Source organism: Genypterus blacodes, unplaced genomic scaffold (genome assembly GCF_046128005.1).
Source record: "Genypterus blacodes isolate CSIRO-AG114 ecotype Tasmania unplaced genomic scaffold, CSIRO-AGI_Gbla_v1 ptg000026l_1, whole genome shotgun sequence".
NCBI classification, from domain to species: domain Eukaryota; kingdom Metazoa; phylum Chordata; class Actinopteri; order Ophidiiformes; family Ophidiidae; genus Genypterus; species Genypterus blacodes.
The window spans coordinates 1,282,257-1,298,957 of record NW_027466839.1 but is presented as its reverse complement, the minus strand read 5'-3'; the positions used below and the strand labels follow the sequence as shown (position 1 = coordinate 1,298,957).

The window sequence follows — 16,701 nt, the reverse complement described above, 5'->3', positions numbered from 1 at the left end:
ATCTAAAGCCCTTTAATCACTTCCATAAAGATTAATTGCAGGAGACAACAGCGGAGGTCGTGTCTTCAAATCAAAAGACTCCTTGGCAGATTGACACAGCAGTATAACAGGGTTCAGATTTAGGCGTTTTATAAGGGTCATCTAGTGGAACAGAAGCAAGTTCTAATTGCAAGTTCAGTGAGGTGGTTTTATAGCGTATACTGGCTATAGTATGTCACTTTGACTGAAAATAGCCCATGTGTTTCGCTTTTATTCTGGGATTTCAGATATCTGTGTCACCACATCTAAGGCAAAGAAACACTCTCTCTCTCTTTCTCTCGCTCTCCCTTTCGCTCTGTGTCTTACCGTCATCTCTTTTCCTCTTCTCGCCGTTGGATCGTGGAATACCCAGAATCCCGTTGATGGAGTAGGACCCGGCGGGGTCATTGGAGGCGCTAGTTACAGGCGGAGAGTGTGTGCTCGGTACTGAGGAAGAGAAGCCAAAGTGTAAACAAGCTTGTGTTTACAGTAAATGTGCTTGCATGTATGTGTGTGTCCAGATAACTTCTTTATAATACAAAATACTCACGTATTAAACAGAGGGCTGTTCTATCTTTAAAGATTGTGAGCTATATGTTCTAGATATTTTAACCCCTTCATGTCTGACAGCTCACCAGCTGCATTACGTTCTATCGTCAAACTCCGTGAAAGTTTGCAACGACACAAACCATGCTCGGGTGAATTTTGAGTAGGTATTTACAAAATGATGTAAATGTCTAAGTGTTGCGGCCATAAAGATAAAGGGCATCTTGGCCTATTTCACTCAGCAAGAAATAGTTTTAGTATAGATAGAAAAGGCAGATGATTGAAATATGTGGCGAAACTAAAATCTGTGATCCAAAAGGTCTGGAAACACACAGACCAACAGCAGAAAACATGTTTATGTTTATAGTGAATGAGTGAAAATACTGCCTTAGAAATTCTGTATCTGCAGTTTGATATACATGCAAGACGAGGAATGAGTCCATGAATTGTTTGCTGACGTCTGAAGTAAAAACAGAAGGTCTTTGCTCTCACCTATAGTATGTCCCGGCGATGTCAGGGTAGACCCATCAGGAGACGGATGGAAGGGCTGCTGGACTTTTGTTCGGATGATCCTGGATAACAGAGAAGCAAAGTTACAAATGACTTCTTCCTTCCATGGACACTTGCCCCCCCATCTTTTTCTCCCTCCTTCCGTTTGAATGTGCTGTTGTTCGGTCACAGCAATTCGTGCCACCGCGATAGGAGAGATTACCAACACTGTGCGGGCGTGTGCGACGATCAAGATATCAAACTCATTCATAAGGGAAGGGGGAGGTGTGGCGGTGGTCAGCGGGCTGGTGGGTTCCACCTTTTTTTAAAGGTGAGACACGGGGGGGGAAAGTCTTCATTGCACTCTTGGTCTGAGTGATCTTGCAAACAAAGCATGAAATCACATCAATTCACCTCAATGATCGGCTTCACTGCCTCTACCTGGCCCGCACTAATCAGCTCGCCCCCCCTCCTCACCCCACCCCACCCGCCTCACCTCGCCTCACCTCACCCCCGCCCTTCCTCTTCCTCACTGTGAAGGTGAGCCTCATTGGAGCTCTCTGAGGCCAGTCGCCCCCTCTCGCTTCCCCCCCCAGATCAAACATCTCTGTATAGGACCCCCCACCCCCCCCCCACCCCGAGTGCCAATGCGGATGAGGTTTGTATTGATCGGGGCTTGGGGAGAAAAAGTTGGGGATTAGTCACACGGGCAAACAGATGCAAATAGAAAGCTATAAATTATATGTGACAGGAAAGCAATAGTTCCTTATTGCCTTGCACAAGCTTACGCCAGCATTAGATTCCTTTAATCTGAATGGCACTTTGGGAGAAAGGGAGCTGTCACGATAATTTGTAAACTTTAAAACTATTCATCATGTATGACACAGGAGCTATTCTAGCACAGGGAGCGATTTCACGCCGTGGCTGTGGTTCGGTTAATCACATTTCAGCTTGCTTTCTGTGATTTTGACGCACTTGTGGAAATATTTAACAGCTCAAATATCACAAATATGAACCCCCCCAAAAACCCAAAGCACTCTCCTGTTATTTTTGTCAACATAGGGCTGCCATATTATCCGGAAAATGCATCCGATGATATGGATATTGATATTATTCTGCGCTGCCGGAGGGCTTTGGAGCAGCAAATCCAAAACTGTCAGAGGCAGAACTCCCCCTCGGAGGCGAAGCCCATACGTGACGACGAGACTTTCCACACAGCACGTATTGATGTTTTCATTTTTTTCACTTCTCGCCATAACAGTTATTCGACCCCCTTTTGACTGGCGCGCGCTGCATAAATTCAAAGACTTTATTTGGTATCCATGTTCTTGATATTGAATAAGCAATTTGGGAGAATGAATTAATGACCTGGCTGTTGCTGAAAATCCCCTGAAGAAATATTAAAATTGCTTTACCTCTGAATCAATAATATTGAGCGCCATTGAGAACCTTTTTTTTATTTTCTTTTTTTTTTATGTCTACTATAGCAGGGTAACGGTACTCGTTGGTACTATACCCTGTCGTGGCCCAGACACGTGCTACAAGACTATCTGTGTAACATTTAATAATGCATGTAGGGGAAAGGTGTTTAAATAGAGCATCCTCTTTTGTCAACACCCGCCAGGTCACACGGTCTGCCACAGAAATCCACTGTGGTCACCTCCACTCTTTACCTTCTTCTCTATTGTCTTTGTGACACACTAGGAGCCTGATATAGAAGCATCTGGAGTCAAAGCATCTCCTGGATTGTAACTTTTGTCACTTATTTTGCGTTTTGTTTGGTTGAACAGATACAACAACTTGAGGTGCAGTCAGCTGATCTGGATAGGGACATTTTTATTGTTCTATTTTGGGGGGACTATTCCTTTAAAATGGAACTATTTAGCTTGAGCTGCATTAGAATGAATGTTTGTGTCATCTGGTGTGTGCCTGCTTTGTCCTCCTCTGAGTGTGTATGTGTGGAGTAACACATTGAAATTGCACAAAGGAAAGAGAAATTCAGCATTGCGCAATAATAGAATCTGAAAGTGTCTCATATTCCGCTAATAGAATTACACTTCTTTGTATTTCGCAATTTAATTTCCTACATAAACAAAGACACATAAGGTTCTCCCCCCCGCTCCAAAATAGAAAGCTTTAATTGGAATTGAAAAACTTTATATGGGGCTCCTTTAATGATATTAATGTACATTTTGAATTTATCACATACATGTGTCTGAGCCTCCTTAAATGGGGCTTTTTAAGCAGCCACGAACCATGAAATGAATTTTCTTCAGCCTTTCTCTATTTAAAAGATGTCTTGTGTGGAGCTGTCCATGCTCTCCCATCAGCTCATTAAAATGTAATGCTGATGCTGGCTCTATGGAACAGTGCCTCTTAACCAAAGTTCATCACCAGGGATCTCTGCTGGGGGGGTGGGAGAGTGTGTGTGTGTGGGGGGGGTGGGGAGGTGGGGGGTTAGAGTGTCCTAGGTCTGCCTGTATAGCTGCCTGTATAGCTGCTGCTTTCAAACTACTGCTGCTTACCAATTTGAAAGCATCCAGGATAATACACATGACTGACATGTTAAATATAGAGTATATATCTTATATATCTAGGTATAAGCATTAAACATCGAATAGTGGATCAGTATTTCCAATTTTACAATATTTATATAATTTACGACAGGATTGTTGCACGTTTGTTCAGTAATTTAATCCCAAAAAAAGAAGAGATAAAACAAGAGCTGACTACGCAACTTTATGCACGCAAAATAAAGGTGGCACAATCTGACGTCATCTCGCTCATAAACATGACATTTTTATTTATTTTAATTTAATAATTTCTGGTTAGATGTTCGCCCTCTCCCTGTCTTGTATGCAGCAGCTCTGTTCCTCCTCACACATTAGACGTGCTCAGGAAAATTGGCCTGTTTTATAGCGCCACGGGAGCTGGTCACCGAAATATTGATCGGTTTTCATCTCGACAGATTCACTCAGTCCTGGATGTACTGCTGATTGTTGAGGGAGTTTGGTGTGAAAGATTGAATTGCACCTCTGAGACCCCCGCAGCCTCGGCGTGATGTGAGCCGCGCAAAGTTGGTCAAACACCCACAATCTGCTGTGGGGTGCCTCGCAAACGAAACAGAAAATCCAAAATTTCGACTTTCTGGATTGTTTAAATTCGTAACGTAGCGTTGTAATAATTCGTACCTGTTAATGGAGGAGACGCTGGGGACCGTGTCGTTGTCGCAGACGCCCTCAGCCAGCAGTCTGTCTCTGATCTCCCACGCAAACATGGTCGGGTTCTGTCTCTTGTAATCTGCAATTTTGTCCACCACCTTTGGCGTGGCCACTTTGGGCTTGGACCCACCGATCACTCCTGGTTTGATGCTGCCAGTCTCGTAGTATCTGGGGAGGAAACGGAGAAGAAGATGACGATAAGGGAGTTTCAGCTGCAGTGTTTAGACTGAAAACAAGGCGTACACATATTATTTTCGAGCCCTATTTTAGATTATTTCCAACTTTTTTCTCATTCAATTTAATCACGTCTCATTAGAAATAGAATAATAATATTATGGATAAATGTTAGTAAAACCCCGTAAACCACTAACTTTTATACAGCACTCAGGCCCATATAAATGTTGTAAATGTGTAAAATTGCGCATGAGTCTTATCAATTTCCATCACAAATTACGCAAAAAAGCAAAATAATCTATATTTTATGATGTCAGAGAAAAACGCTCTATAATCTGGATTTATAAACCGAGATTGCGTGGTCCCCCCCTTCTCTGATACCCTCTCCACTCCCCTCCTCCGCCCCCCCTGGCTGGGCTCACAGGGGTCCCCGCCGGTCCACCTCCACCACCTCCTCCTCCTCTGCTCCCTTACCTGCCCAGGATCTTGCTGACGCAGCCGTGGCTGACCCGCAGCTGGCGGGAGATGTCGCAGGGCCGCACGCCCTGGTGCGCCAGCTCCACTATCCGCTGCCGCACCACGTCCGGCAGGGGTCTGCCGTTGACGAACACCCCGCCGAGCTGGTTCACACCTCCGTGCCCTACGTGGGATACAACAGCACCAAAGAGAACCGTAACATTACATAAAGGCGCATACGAGAGCTATGAAGGGCGGGGTAGGGGGGGGGACGCTTTTGCATAATAATCTGCTATAAAATCAAAAAAACATTACGGTGTTGAGATGTGAAAGCGGATTTTTTAAGAAGATGCAGGAGCACAATCCCATTTTTTAAAATATTTTTTCCGTCAAGCTTTGTTTTTATTCTGATTTCCGAGTTTTATTTATTTATTAATCCAATCAGCAGCTTGTTTGCCACATTATGAACCACTCAGAGCCCGAGTGACATCATTTATAAATCATAATATTTTATCATCAGTCATCGCACCAAAGTTTTTTCCGGAAGTTTTGATGATTTTTTCCCCCTACTTGTTTGGTGTGTTTGGCAGTTTGACATCAACACTGGAGATAATCTGACAAATGTGCTTGTTTACTATTTTTTTTAAATCAAGTAAAAATGGACACTAGTGCTGAAAAAATATTTCTATACTCGATCTGTTTAAATTAGTGAGCGAACTGTTAAATGATTAATTATAAACAGTAATATTATTTTCTCCAATTCCAACTCCATGGCAGCATTTTCGTGTTGACACTGAATTATCCAGCGTGTTTTTCTTGTTGTTAGATTGAGATGCAGCCTATAGAATTTACTACAAAATCCCACCTATACGTGCTACCTGCTTTACACCAACACACACCCCTTAATAACACACATCTACTCACTTTAAACTTCCTTCCCTGTGACCTCACATTTGCTTCTCTTCTGCGTGGCTCTTGTTGGAGATTAAGTTCCAAGCTGCTTCATTTTCCTTGCACGGTAATTTTAAATAATTGAACGAGCTTTGATTACTCATATTACATATTATTTGGTAAATGAAGAGGCCATCAATTATTCACACACATTCACCAAATTACTAATAAAGCCTGTATGGCACTGAGCTATATGGACTTATGCAGCTATGTAATATTAAAATAATTGTAATTATAAAAGTAAAAGTGAGCTGTTCTGTACAGTGTGTGTGTGTGTGTGTGTGTGTGCGGGGGAAGCACCTGCCGTCGCATCCTCTTTGTTTACTATCCTAAGTTTGATATCGATATAATAATAATGCGATTTAAAAGAATATATTTTTGTATTTGCAGCTGATTTATGGCTAAATGAGGCATGGGTGAGAAATCTAATGTAAGTCTTAGTCGCATTATTGACTCAGTTTTGTGTTGTTTTCCTTTAGATCTCCCATTATTCGCTTGTTTTTAACGCGCAAAGACGCACGTTTCCATCCGGAGCGTCGCCGTTCTTCCTCCCACCTCGGGCCTCTCAAACGCCCCGTAAACATCCCGATCTGACCCGCCGCCGCCGATTGCTGCCTACAAGTGCACGAACTCAGGTTGCTACTTACGGTGCATCGCCGTGAAGGGGTCTGCTTTGCAGTGAATATCCATTGGATAGCAAAGGAAAGACAGATAATCAACTGAAGTCGCCGTTTCGCCTTCCGATCGAGGGTGAAAACGTGAAGAAAAAATGTGATTCTGCGCGGCAGAGGGACTTAGTTGGTCCTCCAGGGTCCACAGCGGCTCTGATGGCAACTTCTTCCCAAAAGTTGCCCGTCTTGTCTTCAGCAGTCCGGTCCGGGAGCGGAGGTCTGGCAGGTGCGCAGCATGACCGTAAGGCTTGTTTCACTATAACACGGACCTTGTGTTTATCGGTGTTTGTCACACACACACACACACACTCTCTCACACTCACACTCACACACGCATACGTTCAAAAAGAAGCCTTATTGGGTGGAGTGGTGGATGCCGGGGTGTAAATTCTCACAGCATGTCAGCGATCGGAGCCCGGCGGAGAGATGAAAGGTTCTGATCAGGTCCAGGGTTTTTGTTTGTGTGTGCCGGTGGTATCTCCTCAATCCTGGCGTGCCCCTTTGATGGGAGCAGCAGATTCGGCGGAGGGACGCGGAGGCGCACCGGGGTTTGTCTGGTTTCTCGCTGCGCGGCGGGGGGATGCGTGAGGCTGGATCTTTGGGCAGGGAATGAAGCCTCTCTCCGTGTCTGTGTTTCTAAAAGCTGCAACCCTCCTCCTCCTCCTCCTCCTCCCCACCACCCTCCTCCTCCTCCTCCCCCCTCCCCTCTGCAGACCCCCCTTTTTGCTTATATGGATGACTTGTCAGACAAAGGCAATAGATGCCAACACTTTGTGATTCGCCAACGTAAAAAGGGGGAAAAAAAACAAGAGGTCCAAACGAGGAGGTCTTTGGTTCTGACACATCGACCTGCAGAGATGGGAGGGATGGAGCCACACTCACGGAGATCACACTTTATTAGACACTATAACAGCTGCTTATTATAAGGTCGAATATGAGAAGTTTTGAATTATAGAAACATATATATTTTCGAATATATATCCATTTTTTTATTCATGCCCCTCCCTTTGTTAAATGGACTAAACCTTTCCGGGCGCATGCAGAATGTGTATATGTTTGTATCCCTTCATAATTTGGATTTTAAGCGATTTTCTTGTCATTTTCTTCAATTTTTATAGCAGTGTACAGTGGAACTCAACAGGCCTAGAAAAATGTTTCCAACTTTCTTCCAAGTCTCGTTTAAATAGAAAACCCTCTGATTGGAACCTGTCAACAGATGAATTAACCTTCTTTTAAAAATATGGTGCTCACAGTGATGATGATGGTCCAAACTGGAGGTGGGGGGTTGAGGGAGGGGGGGGGGGGGCTCACTGGTTCCAGTCAGGAGGAGGAAACAATGCAGTGCGCCTCGACCTCTGTAGATGGCGCTGCAGAGTTTCATTAAATTTGAAAAAGGGGGCTGCGGGGGTGGGGGGGCGGTGTTGAAAAAGTAAAAGTTGGGGTGCACTTGGGTGGTTTGTGTGATAAAACCCGAGGAGCATAAATATTCGTCTGGTGCAATTATCCATAAATCCATATACGGCCTGCAACTGCTGTAAGTCATATGAATGGAAAAGTGGATTATCATAAAAATCAAGGTAACTGCTGCATCTACTCTTCGCAAATTATATACAGAAATATACAAAATAATACAAAAAACCTTTGATTCCCAAGTTTTCAATACTTTATTTTTAATAATATATACAATAACATCTTTAATAATCCTTCGTAATCATTCTAATGTTCATTTTTATCTAACAAAATGAATCTTCTTCAATAAATGGAGGAATAAATAAAACCTTACACCATCGGAAATTATGATACTACACCCCGGAATTTTCTGTTTATGCTTCCAATACTCCAAATATTAATAATAGTAATAATGATATTTGTTTTTAAGGGGAAGATCACGTTCCTCCCTTGTTTCGTCTCGTTTTACTTTTATTTTTACGCACAGTGTGGAGACCTCCAAGCCGGATATGTGGGCATTTTGGGGGTGTGTGTCTGTATGTGTGCGTGTGTGTCTGTGTGTGTGTGTGTGTGTGGGTGAGGGGCATCTCTTAGGGGCACGCGGCCACATCTTCAGCTCTGCCTCCTGGTCAGGTTAGGGGATGATTTCTCTTTTTGTTACTGTTTTTGGAGTGAGCTTCTGGTACAATATGTAGCACTATAGGCTGTAATTTCACACCCGGCTGCACATTTCCCTTAAAGCTACATTCTTTTTTTCTCTCTCTCTCTCTCTCTCCCTCTCTCTCCTCTCCTCATAAGACCCCCCCCCCCCACACACACACACACACCCCCCCCCCCTTGCCCTCCTGCTCTGCACAATTTGCTTTCCCACTACAAAAATTAAGCATTGAACCTTTGTGTGTGTCTCTGTGTGTGTCTGTGTGACATTGTTTCTACAGCTGCACATCCCAAATTAACCTGCATGTGCTTACTTGGTTTGTCTTTGTGTTGTGGATTCCGTCACGCAAAGACACGCACACACACACACACATATATATATATATGGGATAAATGAAACCATAAAACGACTCAATGAATCCATCACCCATTGCATTTTCTTCAATCAATCAATAACCTGGAATATGCAAATTTATCTGATACAGAAATTAAATGAAGGCTTTTTTTCTTTTTGCAATTTAGAGACACGCAGCTGTAGTATTTAAGATGATGTCACCGATGTCAGGAGTTTGGAAAATGTTTTTGGAGCCTCGTGCACCCATTAAGAGAGGTGTAATGTATTGACAGAGAGCAATTTATCTTTTGCCCCGCTTCCTAATGGCCTGTGCAGTGCAGGAGAAGTGGAGAGGAGAGGAGGAGAGGAAAAAGGAGCACCTATGGGTCCGGCAGCTCCACACACAAACACCCCCCCACACCCACCTCCCCTCCTCCCTTCTCCTCCTCCACACACACACACACATTCCCGTTGCAGCGTGTTGTTGAAGGAAGGAAGGAGGGCGTCTGTGTTGGTAAAAAAAGACTTTAGATATTTTTCCACGAGTGAAATTCCCGTTTCTATCCTTCTCCTCCTCGCGCGTGTGTGTGTGAGTGTGTGTATGTGTGTGGAGACGCGGTGCTGATCTCTCGCGTTATTCCCAACGTCACCAATCGATGTGAGTCTCCCCGCAGAGGGGAGCTGACACCGCCAGTAAGTAGCTCAATATTCATCCTTTTGGATTTAAGGGAGGGATCGAGCTGATTTTCCGCGATCTAAATCTAAATTTCGATTTTTTGTTTGGTTTTGTAACTTTAAATTTACCACGCATGCTTTAATAAATAAAACAACACGCGAATCAATTATATTAACACCATACCCACGCTTATTTCTGCTTTAATTTGCCTCAGCTTGGCACTTAAATGACATCACCTCCCATGTTTCTGTCTATATAAACACCGGGAGATCTCCGAATAAAGTGTCATGATATTGAGCTGTTAGAGGAGTTTGGGTGGAAATGCTCCCACAGTAAACTGAAATATGGGGCTGAGCGCGTCGGTCCACGCTGTGTCCTGCGTGATCCAGCAGCGAGGACACTCCAGGCTACAAATCTCGCCGGCGCGAACAGATGGAGCATCAATTTGATTCCATCCTCGACACCATGAAAGATTGATTTTGCACTTGCTTTTAATTTTACCCATAATTAATTGGATCATTACAAGAGTTTGCCATTGATCTCCTCGTTTGGATGTAAAACTAAAGGTGAATTAGAATCTTGATCCTTGTATTTATTTATTTCATTATTTATTTATATTTTTATTTGTTTGATCGAGCAGTTTGCATTATTAGTTCCTTTAATTTGCATCAGTCATTAATGTGGTTATTTGTTCATTTCCTGTAACTCATGTGTTATCAGACGTTTATGAATACACACACACACCCTCGCAAGCACCTCTTAACGACAACAACTTGGCTTTAATATTTAAATTTTCTTGCATGATCCTTATTTTGAAATTTATGACAGGATTAGTTTCAATCGACCCACTCAGTTATCAAAGTGTCAGGCTGCACCTCCTCTTAATGCAGCCATACATCTTTAAAGGCAACACACACACACACACACACACTCACACACGCACACGCACGCACACACACGGTATTCATAGAAACATATAGGCTCATTGACATACACACATAAGCTGCATGCTGCTGTCATTCTGATCCAGGTGACAGGGAAGGATTGTGGGTAATTGAATAGGAGCTCATGTAGTGACAATATACATATTTTTTTAGATGACTTTTACTTTGAAATCGGGATTTTGGTGGAAAGGAACTTCAGTAAATATCACAATATCTAAGCAGAAATCACAATTTTAGGGTTACAAATCAAAACATGCATCATCCTGTGGAATTGTTACAATACCGCAAGACAATTTTACACAATCTCTATAGTTTAAACCTTAAATTACAGCCTATATAAAGCTAAATATGTCACTTCAGGGCAGAAATTTTAACCACACTGACTTTGATGAGAAATCATGAAAAATTACGGAGAGGTGTGTAACAGTCAAGTTTACAGCTGCCGGAGCCATATTTCAGCTCCTCCACACACTCCGACGCCTCTTAGAGTGTAACGTTCACTTTGGTATTCATTTAATCTCCAATTAAAATGTTTTTGTTAATGTTTTTTTTCAGTATTCTCAGGTTGGCTGTTTTGCTGATGCTCCTCATCTGTCCTGTCATTACTACTCACCCATTGGACCACCCCACCACACACACACACACACACACACAGAGTGATTTTTTTCCCCCAGTGATTCTGTGTGTGTGTGTGTGTGTGTGTGTGTGTGTGTGTGCACTGTATGAAATATCCAAATGCAAGTGAAATCAGGTTACATTACTTTGATTAGAAAACACTTTGTTAAATTACTTTTCATACCCTGAGCGCAAAAGCAGTCAGACAGTGGAGTTTGTGAGCTTTCCATGCCTCAGGTACAGCAAATCATTAAGCAAAAATTAACATCTCATTTGCATTTAAACATGAAACTTTGATCCAGTGATACAAACAATATTAAAAAACATATAATTATTATTATTTTCCCCCATATTTTCTTCCAAAAAAAGAATAAATTTGATTGGAAAAATCTATCACTGACTGCCATAAAGATCTTCTGTATTTTGCACATGTCGTCTCTGCATGTCCCATGAATTATCGCTACAGTAGGGAATAATGCACACACGACTTAAAAATACACTCTTTTGCTCCTCATTCAATATGCAGATGTGGAAGTAATTGTTAAATATGCCCTGCAGTGTCGGATTAAAAATAGGTCTGTATCTTATCATTTCCAAACTCTTCTCTGTGTTGCATTGTACTGGGAACGAGGGCTAAATCCCTTTTCTTCCCCCATCAAACTTTCCACATGGCTAGTTAAATGTGTGCCCCTCTGGTCGGAACTTAACAAAGACGGGAGAGACTTTACAGTAAAATCATGAGGGCTTTCGGGGAATGAATGTCAGCAAAGTGAAGATCACCGTGGAGCTTCTTTGTGTTGAATGGATAAGTGAGCTGATTACTGCCTTTTATTTATTATTGCATATATGGAAGAATAAGTAGCAGCGGCGGCTAAACCTTCGCACAGCAAACACCACAGCATCAAGCTCCCTCTTCCAGTGGGTAAAGGCAGAACACACGCACACACACACACAGACACACACAGACACACACACACACACACACACACACACACACACACACACACACACACACACACACACACACACACACACGAATACACACACGAATACACACACGAATACACACACGAACACGAACACGCACACCAGTCAGTCCTCCCATAAGGCTCTGTTTCAGCACAGTGGGAGAAGCTGATCCCACGTCTGAATCCTTCAGTGGATCAGTGTGTGTGAGTGTGTGTGCGGCAGAGATCAGCCTGAGGCGGCTCGGAGGTGGCCTGCCAGCTGCCTCTGTCCCAACCAGACAGCCAACAGCTTCCAATCACATGTCAGCAATATGGGAAACAGAGCTGCTGTCCAGTGGGCCGGTGACATGTGTTAGCCTATGGCTGCATGTGAATGCATAATGTAGCAGTCACCTCCTGGTGGCAGGCTTTCAACCCGCAAATGTTTGTTTGTCTTCTTTCAGGGCAATATTAAGATGGAAGCAAGTTGCAACACAAAGCAATGCTGCCATCTGTATCTGTATCTGTATCTTCATTTGAGAAGGATTTTTATTCTGTTATCTATATCTCTAACCAAAAATGATCTTGGAATACACAGATTGTGTCCTAACTTAAACTACGGATACAATAATATTTTTCTTATATTTAAAATTAAAATGTAATACAGTGATATTATTATTAATATTGTCAATAAATTGGAAATAAAGAAACCCAAAATTTCATTACTTCAATATTGCTCATCTGTTACCTGAATGCATCATGTGTTCACATTTCACTGGTGTTTCTGAAACAAACAGTCCTTTTCAGATTGATGAAGCAATTCATTTATTTCGCAAAATCTATGTAATTTCTTTGTGATCCCAGCAAATATTTCTGAATGATTCTTTAAATACATTGTTACACAAACCCTCAAGGATGAGCTCCAGTTTTAAAGGTACTTTGCGTTGTATCTGCCATGAACTACATGAAACGACTCCCTGGGAAAGTTTGAGGAACTCATGAACCAAACTGGAATGTTCCTGGAATGCTCTTTGAAGATATAATAAATACTGCCAGACAGGACTCTTGTGGGGGCATGGGACTATAGAATTCTGAATATAATATCACTTTGAATACTGTAGTAGATTTTAAAGTTGACAGATCAAAATTTCAAGGACTTTCAAGGATTTTTCTACTTTTAATGGAATCATTTTCATATTGTAGTAATACAATGATTTCAACACTTCTTCTGCCACTATATAGAACAAGATCACTGAATGTCCGTGTCAAAGTGTGATTTGCTGATTAGTGCATGTGTGTGTGTGTGTGTGTGTGTGAGAGACTGTGTGTACACATATATTGCTCTCTCTAGAAATGTACGGATGAGCAGTTTCCACATAAGCTCCTGATCACTTCTGTAAATGCTTCCTGTCACCTTCAGTGGTGTAATGATCATGAAAATTGTGACCTTGATCTATGGAAAGCCATAATGTGACTGAACGGCCTCCTCCCACACACTTTCCACTGGCTCCAAGCGCGGAGCCACACTAAAGGACGGCTCACAGGAAGATTGTTTAGTGGTAATAAAAAGCCAGTAGTTTGGCTTGTAATGGTTCGGGCATTCCTCCTCTCCAAGCCATTTGGCTAAATCTTCGGTGATGGAGGCCCGCGTGAATGTAGATGAGAATCTGGGAGATGTTTGACGATTGTCCTCGGGCACCGGAGAGGTTTTATTGTCTGCTCGTCCAACATGATCAAGCACACGAGCCTGTTTGGGTGATAGGACGGTGCAGCATCACTGTTATGTCCTGTGCTTCGCATTTAAAGTTAGAACCTAAAAATCCCTCTCGGATGCTGATGCGACCGCGTCCATAACAACAGCAGAAGTTGTCATTTTTATTAGCATATGATTATTTGTGTGTCTGTGTGTCTCTCTGTGTTGGTTTCCTGTTGTTTACTCCTGAGCTTAATGTTCCTGTAATCTACCGCTAAGACCTAACAGACTTAGTTAGCGATTACTCAATTACTGTAATTATTTGTAGAAATTTACTTAATGAGAATTTATTTATCAATCATTTACTCAAGCAAAAATGCAAATACTTCCTGGTTCCAGCTTTGCAAATGTGAGGATTTGCTTCCATTCTCTTTACTCATCATTGTGAATTCTATTATCCAGGCAATAACAGCAAAATAGTATAATATTCAACATTTTGTTATTGTCATTCTTCAATACACAATCTGTGACCTTAGCTTTATAAGGTGCTCTCTGCCCCACAGATCTGTTTTGAGATTCAAGCCTTTAAAGTTTTGCTACTCCATCTACTTTATAGCCGAACTCTAAAAAACTTTTCACTTTTTGAAATATTGTACCCATTATAATGAAAAATACAAAAGGGCTCCTCAAGAAACACAAAGCATCTCATTCAACCCAAATGCCAGATAAAACCTTATAATAGGTTCACACAGTATACAGGAGAATGTATACAATAGATGACATCAGCAAACACAAAGTGACTTACGTACAAAAAAGAATTAGTGATATTTGTGGTATTTGTCACCAGTTTTGGCATCTTATACATACAATTATTAGTGTTATTTGTAAACAATGAAATACATTAAATAGATGTAAATTGCAGAGGGAAGCATGTGCTCAGTTTTTGCTTCATGCATCTTTTAAATAAAGTTGGTTTACATGAATTTTAATGAGAGCAACGTTTGGCACGAGAGGAACTTTTTCGCTGTTTGTTTTTCATTTGGAGACTGTTGTTTTGCTCCGACTAATGAAGAAAAAGAAAAAAAAGGGAGGAAAAAAAAAATCCCTGGCATGATATTGCTCGAATTCTCATTTAGTCTGGAAAATCTGGTTTGCGCAACATTGTTTATGATCACACCCTTGCCAGCTTTTCATATTTAAACGAGCAAAGGTTTAATTACCAAATGATGACAGTGTCATATGGTGCCATGATGGCACGGGGCGTCTAATGAATGCAGAGGAGCGAGGGATGCGTACGCGACACTGAGTGACAGTGGGATGCACAGATCAAAACAGGGGAAAAAAAGAAGAGAGAGACAGTAAAACATCTGTAATTTGCAATTCACTAATGTTCAATGGTTGCTCATGGATTAAGAATTTTAAACTATTGTCTGCCAGATGGAAGAGAAGGAGGAGGGAGGGACTGGGGTGGAGGAGGAGGAGGAGGGGGGGGGGACTTTTAAGCAGCATATTTACATCTGTATATCAACCCTGGATTTAGTAATCAGACAGAGGGAAAAACCAACTGCCTCCAAAAACACTCTGGGGGCGATGCATCTATTACCTATTTTCCGGCGGCGCGAACATTAGAGAACGATTCGCCCATTTTTCTGGGGCTCATTTAAATTTGCCGGGACAGCTAGTAGATTGTGGGGGAGTTTTTGTGCACCACTTGCTCCGATCTATCTCGATATAATCACGAGACGACGGTTCGGAGTGCTGGACCTGGGTCTGTGCACGCATCAGAGTTAATTTCACTGGGATGTTGATGCGCTCTGAAATATTGCACCCAAGTAATATCAGTTAGTGGGCCGCTGAAAGATGTACATGCTTAACCAGGCATGAAAGCTTGCTGAATTACACCGTATTTATACTTATCTCAGATCAGCGCTTTTATCATTAAAATGTGGTCCGGTTGCCTGTCTGTTTTATGGATCTGTTTAATGACGCACTGTGTAATGGTGTTACAATGTATAGCTGAGCTATTGGCACCAATAAATAAGCACAGCAACCTTCAGCTTTCAGATGAACTCGGCAGGCTTTTCCTCCTCTGTGATCTTCCCACAGTATCTGTTGATAGCAGGGCTTGGTATCGGAATTTGGTACGTTTATGGTACTCATGTGAAATCTTTGGCTATATAAAACTGTGGTATTATTTGATTCATAGTCACAGTAGTTCTAATTGGAGGGGACTAGGTTAGCAGGAATTCTGTGTCTTCTGTGTGTCTTTGTTTACTCCACATGATTGCAAAACAGGGATATAAACAGATGTAACAGCCCGCAGTTTCAGTTTCACTTCTGTTCGCGAAGCATGTGGAGTGTTTCTAACTTTCATTCCTCATCTGAAGCAGCCACTCCCGAGCCAAGTGGAGCTGCTTAGTATGACAGATGGCGACACGTACAGTGGTACCCGAGAGCCTCAGTGTTCGTTGTTGGTTTGCTGCTGCATCTTGAAGCTTTGGGTAGGATCGCGAGTGTCACATTATCTCAACCTTAACCCGAACCCAAGACGTAGCGCTACCTTAGTGTTCTTAGATCCTGAAACCAAATTTAAGATTGAATGATGATTGAATATTGAATACTGAACACTACTGCTAACATTGTCAGAGTCTGTGTGTGTTGCCTTTTTGGTGTGGCAGTGATGAGGCAGGATCTGTGTGCGGAGGCCCTGGACTATGGTGAGCTCACTCCTTCATTAGTAATTAAGTGCTGTTGTCATGCTGTGACGTAATGAGTTTACTCCGGCCATCCATCCTGTCACACTTGAGTCACTCTGGAGAGAGCTCCTCCCGCTAAATCACACACTCACACTGGGTTGTCA

The 16,701-nt window shown here is 42.4% G+C and overlaps 1 protein-coding gene and 1 long non-coding RNA gene across 5 annotated transcripts in view; one reads left to right on the top strand and one right to left on the bottom strand.

The window, feature by feature from the left end:
* pax2b (paired box 2b) overlaps window positions 1-6,551 on the bottom strand; it is a 29,424-nt gene extending 22,873 nt beyond the window's left edge. For 3 of the 4 annotated variants that reach the window (XM_076143595.1, XM_076143597.1, XM_076143596.1), the window contains exons 1-5: window positions 6,503-6,545; window positions 4,923-5,088; window positions 4,245-4,442; window positions 1,057-1,136; window positions 346-465 (exon numbers count right to left, since the gene is read on the bottom strand). In XM_076143595.1, coding sequence (XP_075999710.1) covers window positions 346-465; window positions 1,057-1,136; window positions 4,245-4,442; window positions 4,923-5,088; window positions 6,503-6,545 — 607 coding nt within the window. Of the gene's footprint in view, window positions 1-345; window positions 466-1,056; window positions 1,137-4,244; window positions 4,443-4,922; window positions 5,089-5,782; window positions 5,786-6,502 lie in introns of all 4 variants that reach the window. The other variant, XM_076143598.1, reaches the window with a different exon arrangement.
* Window positions 1-16,701, top strand: part of LOC142993005 (uncharacterized) — a 130,804-nt gene that overhangs the window by 49,118 nt on the left and 64,985 nt on the right. The window lies entirely within an intron of this gene.